General features: G+C 37.5%; 1 protein-coding gene across 1 annotated transcript in view; it reads right to left on the bottom strand.

Annotated features, from left to right (window-relative positions):
• Positions 1–1,454: 1,454 nt before the first annotated feature.
• The window catches only part of STAM (signal transducing adaptor molecule (SH3 domain and ITAM motif) 1), a 74,677-nt gene continuing 66,865 nt past the window's right edge, over positions 1,455–9,266 (bottom strand). Inside the window, exons 8-10 of the mRNA XM_012660899.1 lie at positions 7,882–7,933; positions 7,605–7,780; positions 1,455–1,965 (exon numbers count right to left, since the gene is read on the bottom strand). Of these exons, the coding sequence (XP_012516353.1) occupies positions 1,737–1,965; positions 7,605–7,780; positions 7,882–7,933 (457 nt within the window). The 3' untranslated portion in view covers positions 1,455–1,736. The remainder of the gene's footprint in view (positions 1,966–7,604; positions 7,781–7,881; positions 7,934–9,266) is intronic.

Genomic DNA, 9,266 nt, shown 5'->3' on the forward strand with positions numbered 1-9,266 from the left:
CCACAATATTAAAATTAAAAACATTATAATCTGGCAATGTTTATCAAAAAGTAACTTACTAAAAATATTTAAAATGTGAAATCCGAATTCAAATTTTAAAATTACTATTTGAGGGCAACACACTCTAAACTCAGGAAAGTACAACATTAGAGTGAAACACTTAAATTTGGTGCTTTAAATTTGAACCTGTGAAATCAGTCACCATTAAGATTACTTGCCACAGATGGAATTACATGTCAAAAAGAAAAAACAAACAAGCTACCTGATTACAATAGTCTTACAAAATATAAATCAAATTTTCATTTATAGTATGTTAGTTGTTAAATCAAGTCATTAAATATAGTGTTCAACTCAACTTTTCAATTTTTTAAATAAAAGTGTTAAAATAATGGTATAGCAAACCAGGGAAATCATAAATATTTCAAAGATTAAAAATCATTGAAAACATTCTTAATAAGAATTAAAAGAAAAGCATTCATTCAAAAATACTCCTGAGTAGAAAGCCAAAATAATTCCACTAGAACTTTAAAAGTCAGGAAGAGCAGCCCAAAAATCCAGTTTGAAAGATAACAATACATACATAAACTGTTAAGTAAAGCCAGGAATATAGATTACTTTGAAACAGCTACTTATATCCATTTTAATGAAGAATTAAAGGATACAATATGTTAAAGACATATTTAAAAGACTAGTAATGGGATAAGACAGATGAATCAAATTTTGTTTATATCCTAAATAATTACAAGAGACTTTAAAAATGTAGTGTAATTCATGTTTTCTTTCCAGTTTAAAAATTTCTATCCATCGCCTCTATCTTTGGTGTCACTGCCACCAATAAACACAGTATACAGCTTAGAAACCTAATTACTACCTTCTACTAGGAAAAAGTAAATCCACATTATTTTTTTAAAAATAAGAGATATAAAGAATGTGATCCTACCTAATTTTGTCTCGTGGTCCCACAACATTCTGAAATATCATGCCAAAATGTAAAAGTCCAAAGGGAACATTACCATTTGCTACAATTGCACCAAAAATTTAGCTACTGTACGCTGGTGTGATGACAGCTAGTAGTATGCAGAGGCTACAGAAAGACATAATATATATATATGTATACGTTTAGCTTACAATTAGTAAAAGGGAAGTTCACTTTAATGTGAAACTGAAACATGGACAACAGAATGCCTTCATGTAGATATGCTACAACTTTGTTTTCTTGCAGTTTAAAAGGATAGTGTAATTATCTTAAATTTACACAAAACATTAAGAAACATGGTAGTTGTTCATGATTAAAATAAAATAGCAATGTAAATTAATTTAACACAGTGTTAAATATATTCACATGATCACCACTGTGATTCAAAATGGCCGCCAATGAAGTTACATATCGATATATGTACATTAACATTTGTCACAACAGTTTTTGTAAGTTTGACTCTTTGCAGACCAGGTAATTTTATGAGACAAATAATCTTGTATCACTTCTTTCATATTATGAAAGGAATTAAATGTTGTAAGTAGTTTCATTCCTCTCGGGGAAGGGGTGGGGGAAGGGGAGAACCTCTAAAAAGTCCACGTAAATTGAAGAGAGTTCTACTTTCTTGAGTATTTGAACCTGCTGCTGACCAAGACAGATTCCTATAAGCTGAGCATAAACAAATCGTAAGATATTAACGAATCTCATAACACTGTCAGGGGCATTCAGCAGATATGTGCCAAAGGAGGAGTACCAGGTCCTATAGCAGAGCCTTCTGAGAATACGGTTGCTGTGGCTGGGGTGGCTGTTGACTGCCTCCTGGCTGAGGCAGGACTGATGACGTTAAACTATAGTTTGGCACCTGGGACATATTAGTTCCTGCAGTCTGGTACAGAGTGACATCAGCAGTTGCAGCAGCAGCAGGAGGTGGACTGTATACCGAAGCCTGGCTGGGATATGTATTTCCTTGCACAGAACTGACCATTGTGCTGTGGAGGGAGAAAAACATTCAGTTGGATAAACACTGAATTATAGAGCCATTTACAGATAAACAGGAAAGCTATTTATTAAACATTTATTCATACATTCAATTCACTTAATAAATTTTTCTTAAATATCCATATTTGCCAAACATTGTTATTTTAGGCACTGTAATACTATAAAAAAAAAAAAGAGAAAAATGAATCCTTACCACCATGAAGCCTATGTTCTAGTATGAGAAAAAGGATAATAAATTTATATAATGTGTCAAGTGGTTATAACTGCTATGAAAAACTAAAGCATAAGAGGGAGGACCAAGAGTCCCTGAGGCGAGGGATTCTAGTTCATGGCAGGGGAAGGCCTCTCAGATAAGGCAACATTTAAGCAGAGACCTGAAAAAAGTGAAGGAGTGAACCAGATTATTTATCTAGGAAAAGCATATTTTAGGCAAAGAAAAGAAGCTGTTGAGGAGAGAAAATGCCAGGCATGTTCAAGCAACAGCAAGAAGGCCACGAGGCTTGCGGTAGAGTGAGCAGTGAGTACAGCACAAGATAAAGTGGCAGAATTAGAGGGGGTGGGAGATGGGATACATGGTGCTTATACTGTGAGATGGAGAGAAAGTGGTTGGTTTTGAACATAAGGTTTATGTGATTTGACTTAGGTTTTAACAGGCTCACTGTGGGACAAGGATCGAAGCAAGGGTTACACTAGAGGCTATTACGATCACCTAAGAGAGAGCTGACAGGCAGCAGAGTCACGGCAGTAATGGTGGAGATGAAAGAAAAGGGTCAGATTCTGGATATATTTTGAAGACAGTGTCTTCAAAATTTGCTAGTGGACAGAGTAGTCCAGAATGCCTGAGGTTTAGAACTGACTGTTAGGAGTAACTGGTAGAGTGGCCATTTGCTGAAAAGGAGACTATGGACAGGACTACAGTAGACTGGGGGTGGTTGGGGTAGGGGTGGGGATGATCAAAGTATGATCTTGGACATGTCATGTCAAGTAAGATGTCTAGAAGATACACAGAAAAGATAATGCATAGGCCGTCAGCTATTCAAGTCTGGAGTCCGGCGGGAGGGAGATGAGTGGAAATATATACTTGGGAGTCATTAGCACACACCCGGCATTCGGTCACAGAGCTACAGGAGATCCCCTGGGGAGTGACTGCAAACAAAAAAAAGGTCCACATATCGAGCCCTGGACCTTGAAGTCAGGAGGATAAAGAGGCACTAGACAAAGGGACTGAGGAGTGGCAGCGAGGTAGAAGGAAACTAAGCAAATGGCCTCAGCCAAGTGAAGAAAGCATTTCAAGAAAGAATAGGGAATAAGGAACTGTCAAATGAAGGAGGAAGAGAACTCAGAATCGACTATGGGATCTGGCAATACGGAAATCATCAGTTCCTTGACAAGAACAGTTCCAGAGGACTAGGGGAGATGAAAGTCTGATAACCTCGTTTCTCTTATTTCCCCCAAAATATAAAAGCATTTACTCTCCTACCACATTTACCAACTATCTGAGCCTATGCCCATTCAAACTCTTCTCTCCCTCTTGCTAGAGCTGATCAGCTGTCAGTCCTCCCACCTCAGGCTCCCTCTGCTTGTGCACTGCTCCTGTAACAGGAAAAAAAATCCTACAAAGAATTGTCTTAATTCGCCGTCTCTACTTCCTCTCTTCCTATTTCCGACCTGATATATGAGCTTCTACTGTGTGTAAGACACTAAGGTAGCTATGCAAAGAGAAATACTAGGATGCTTTAATATGGAGAATCTCTCCTATATTTGTAGTAAAAATGCGAAACAAGCTATATAATGGGCAATTGCCCAAATTTTCAAAATATTGCCTCTACTTATTTCTAAATTTTCCTTCGATTGCTAAATTGTTTACACATATTAACACAATTGTTGGTGAATTCAATACTCTTGTAATTTATGGAAATTAATTCATTATTATTAGATGGTAACTTAATTCTTTTAAGAGATTATAATTTAATGCTATATTCCACCAAGTAATGTGATGACTTAACTAAGGCATCACCCATTATTATTCTCTATGTGTTGTGAGATGTAAAGCTGTACCATAAGAAGTCAAATTCTGTGCTGTTATTTACAACAGAGAGGTCCACAATGTTGCAATAATGTAACACAGAGACTATCTGCTAAGCCCCAGGGCCAGAATGCCTGGTTTTGAATCTTAGCTAAGTGGGACCTTAGGCCTGTCTCCATGTCTCAGTTTCCCCATCTATAAAGTAGGGAGAATAGCACATCGACTTCACAGGTTCTTAGGAGAATTAAATGAGTTATTATGTGTAAAGCATATAGCACAGGACCTGGCACATACTAAACCGCATAAATGTTAGCTATTACTGTAATCATTCTCCATTTATACTATATTCCTCATCTCAATTTACAGTTCTAGCATCCACATATGGCCCAGGGTAAAACCTTACAATTCACCCATTACCTACCTTCCTCTTATCTCTGCTCTGCACCGTCTCCCAAACACACCACCCAATAGGCAATTATTTGCTAATCTCCTAAAAAACTCTTTCCCATTAGTATCACTGTATCTTACAGTTAGACACCCATCATATCTTGCCTAATATATGCAGCCTCCTGGTTTCTAATCCTGCCCCTATGAAGCCATCCATCCTATTGCCATTTAAAGGCTTTATGGGCTTTCTCCTTATCTTTACCTCACATCTAGGGGGCCGCTCCTTCTTAGATCACTGTCAGTATTTCCAAGTGTATCTTTCACTGCTCCACCATATACGTTAATCCTTTAGGAACAGTGTACCGTTGGTAATGCCCGACACACCCCATACCTTTCCTGCCCCTTACCTTTGCTCATTCTGTGGGCACCATGCCATTCCATACTACCGTATCTTTGTCGTGACAGAACATCCTCCTTTCTTTTTGTCTCCTGGCTACGAATAGCAGAGCTTGAGTGTATTTTCTTGGAAAAATTCCTCAAACCCTGGGGCTCCTAAAGCACCAGGCTTTACTCCTTCTTTGTAAAAATTTATCCCTTATTTCTAAATTATGTTGTGATAAATTGCATATTTCTTATGTGTTTGCCCCATTAGCCAGTAAGCACCTTGAAGCTAAGAAACTCTAAACCATGTTTGTATGTGAAATGTCTAGCCCAGTGCTGACACACACTAAACATTCACTAAACATCTGTGTAACAGAAGTCAACTGAAATCATAGACAAATGAGCATATAAGCTTTGGTGATCTTATAATGCCACCAGTAACTATCACTTATTGTTGCCTTATAATACTGCCATCACTACAGGTAGCTTTAGAAAACTGCATAAATGCCACCCTCCCCAATTAACAGTAAGATTGTCCTAGGATAGAAGTCTGAAAAAGGGTTAACTCTAATACCAAAATTATATGTAAAAGAATAAGCAATAACCTTCTAGTTAGGAACTAAGGAGGATTCAAAAACGTGCCTACCAAAAACGACAAAAATCCTCACTGATCCTGATTTGCAACTAGAAAGCTCAAGTCAAATATGCAGTACACCTCTAGCAAGGAGACTTCTAACCCTGACCCTCACTCCTTCCAATTTTGTTATCCTACATTTGCTCTGCCAACAATTTCCTTATATTTCCTCATTTCCCTATTTAAGCACATACACACTTGTTTTTATGTATTTGTATACATATATTATTTACTGTGCATTTACATAGATTTTTAAATGGCCTTAAAGCCTTTGCGAAGCTTTTGCGAAGAATACAAAAGTACACCAAACTGGCCTAATATAGCACTTGAAATTGTCATAAATAACACTTAAATGTTTATTTAAACGTTTATCAAACACTGATTGAGTTCCTATCCAGTATAAAACTGTGTGCTACACAGTGTGGCTATAAAGGTAAAATAGACTTAGTCCCAGTTCTCAAGATATTATACTGTAGGTGAGGATACGTAAAAGTAAACGGCAACTACCAGACAGGAAACAGACAAGAGTACATGCAGGGTCCTCTGACAGCACACAGGAGGGACAGTGCTGAGAAGCTGGGAAGCAAGGAGGGCCTCCTAGTGAAAATGAAGCTAAGCTAAGAAGTAAAGAACAAGCAGGAATGTACCAGGATGAGAGGGCTAAGTATTTCAAAGAAATGCTCTTCAAAAGGCACCTGTTGAAATGAACATGTGTTCCTTGAGAGGTGACATTAATAGCTATACTGTATCAGTAGGGTAAGGCCCCACACCAGCAATTTCATATGCTGACTGCAAAAGCAGACAGAGCAACCCCCAGAGAGGAGCAACAAGGTGCTACAGCACTACAGAACACCATTTCACTACAGTGAAAGCACCCACCAAAAGGGTATCTCATTTACAAGGATAATTTCCCCAGGTCCTGACCTTCAAGAATAGGTGCCAAGTAATCTCTAGTAACAACGCATTTAGAGCAGCATGTGACAGTAAAACAGAGGACTAGCAGGGAAACTAATACTAACATGGCTGAAGGGTTCCCAAACAACTCATGAACACTGGTCATCTCAACAATTCTGACCTTCGACCCACTGTGTATCTAGTGTTAAAAGCAACATGCTACTCTTCTAAGAATAGCTGCTTGCTTATTTTCCACATAAGCATGTTCATTTTCACCAGATTCCAACTTAAAAACAAAAATCCTGCAATAGAGAGAGCTACATTTAACATTTTTTTCTAAGATACATAACCCACTAGGGAGCCCCTTAATTTCTGATGCTTGTAATAGGCCTCCCCATTGTCCTCCTTCTTAAGGTCAGTTCAGAACACTAGATGTGATCACAGAATAATGCTTGACAATCCCCAAGCATATCCGACATGTGGCTCTTTGAGAATGAATAACAAAATAGTGAGGGTGGTACAGGAGCATTCCTGGGCAATCCTGACATTGATGGAAAGGCTTCTAGCAATTGTGCCTGTGCCACCTAGAAACTTCTGTTGTGAGTCAGAATATCTACCCTGTATTTGCTTCAAGGGAAAGACTTTAGCTTAGATTCCGATTAAAGCATTACAAAAATTTATATAATTAATAATCATTCAACTATGTTCATAGCATGAAGAGTAAATGCCAAAAGTAGACTGGCCTCTGCCATCACATATTCAGCTGTCTGCCTGAGCCACAGGGGCACACAGCTTCTTGTACCTTCTCTTTTCAAATGGTGTATCCGGCTACAAGATAAATTCCAACACAGGGCAAAAATAAGAAAATATTTGTCTTAAAGAGATAGCCCAGAAGTATATATTCTAAAACAATAATAACAGAATTTAGATTTTACATGAAATTTGTGGGAAAATGATAAGTTATAGTTACCAAATTTAAGTTTCATTAAAGACATTATCAAATAGCAGCACAGACTCAAATAAAAACAAAAAACCTATGATAAGAATATAAAAAAATTCAGAGCTGAAACCAAAACACAGGAGTAGAGTGAATCGAGAAACAGCACTGGCTTGCTGGCTGGTGCTGCGTACCACGGGGTCCTGCACAACCCACGCATCACCACAAATGGGGTCAACTGTACGGCAACAGTGATGACGCCCACCCCAGATTTTTCTTATCCAGATTTTATAGTTACAGATGACTGGGGACACTTAAAGAGTCTAACTCCAAAGTACTAACTCCAAACAATAGTCAATAATCAAATTACCTTGGGTAAGAAGCCTGAGTCTGCTGAGTAGGAAGGGCTGGGTTTGCAGATGGTGGGACCACTCCTTGGCTGAGAGAAGACAGCTGCTCCGGGGGAAGACTGTAGCTCTGGAGATGGCTCATCTGTGCATTCCCTGCAACCAGGTAAGCACCACTCTGAGGAGGCCCCGCGTATACCTAGAACAGTTAATGAAAAATCACATTCGATTCTAAAATTTTAATAGGCATACCAAACTTTCTTTGTAGAGGCATTCAGTTACAAAAAGAACAAAACTTACCACTCTGGAATCTTTTTTAAAGTTACTTCTGTCACAGGCATTGTGAAGTGGGCTATTGATGGTTTTTGATTTTATTAATAGTTAAATATTACCTAAACTTACGTTTATTTCCATACAGAAGCGTTAAAGAAATTTATCTTGAAAATTATACTAATATAATTTCCCTTTCCATTTAATATATCTAATATTTTCCATGTTGATATTTTAAAAGGAATCCCAACAGATGTTTAGGAAGTATATTTGAATTCATTGTTTTATAGCCATAGACTGTAATTATCTATGGATACAATTCACATTTCCTAAATTGCAATTAACTGAACATTAGAGCAAGCTAACTTTCTAAAGCAGGGGACAGCAAACTTTTTCGGACCAGAAAGTAAGTATTTTAAGCTTTGTGGACCATATGATCTCTGTCACAACTATGCATCTCTGCTGGTATAGAAAGCAGCCACATCCAATGCAGAAAGCAAGCAAGACTAGTTATGTTCCAATAAAAGTTTATTTAAAAAAACAGACAGCAGGCTGCATTTGTTCGCCTATTCTTCCACTTAAAAATGTATTTTCATTTTATCCAAAAAGTTTGAAGTCTTAAATACCCAAAGTCTGAAACACATAATGTTCTAATTTTCTGTAGTATTCATTAGAGCCTTCTATTTCCCATGTTGGAAGAGAACTTTCACTATGTTGTAAGACTATTACCACGTGTTAAGACAGTAACACAGCCACCAAGAAATGAGCACAACGATCATCTTAGGATATTTGTTAAGGCATAACAAACTCACCATCCATCGGGACCCAAAGGACTAGCTATATTAGTCCTCATAACTGTATTTTATTGTTCTTTGCAAATTGAACATGAAGGTTTTTTTGTTTGACTTAAACCGGGGGATGGTCAAGACCCTTGAATGGGTGTCATCTAGCCCCAAGTTTCTCAGGCCTAGCTGTTCATCTCCAGGGTGCTGGCCTCTCATTTCAGGGGAAATGGACCATGCTAAAAATTAATCTGAACAAAGTTTGTGCCCACTCTTCATAGATAAAATGGAGTGGACATTCTAGCTAATTGTTCTCTATGCCCTGAACTTGCTGAGTTTGTGAAAAAGGCCTCTTGAAATAGTTTGTTGGGTGAAAAAAATGGAAAAGGGCTCTGTATTGTATTACATGCACTCATGAAAAAGAAGAGGGAAATTAAAGATTAAAGCAGCTGCTTTCTTTAAAATATGGAAATATATTTTGTTGGTTTATACCAGCTTTTCATTTCATTTTTCTTTCTTTGCATTTAAGTTTTCCTTTTAAGGAAGACTAGTTCATTAGATGTTTAAGAGAGTTTTTCTAGCTCTGAAACATTTTGTGTTTTTTTAAAACTACTTTGAGATATGATTGACATA

This window comes from Propithecus coquereli, unplaced genomic scaffold, assembly GCF_000956105.1.
Source record: "Propithecus coquereli isolate 6110/MARCELLA unplaced genomic scaffold, Pcoq_1.0 Scaffold69, whole genome shotgun sequence".
Lineage (NCBI taxonomy): Eukaryota > Metazoa > Chordata > Mammalia > Primates > Indriidae > Propithecus > Propithecus coquereli.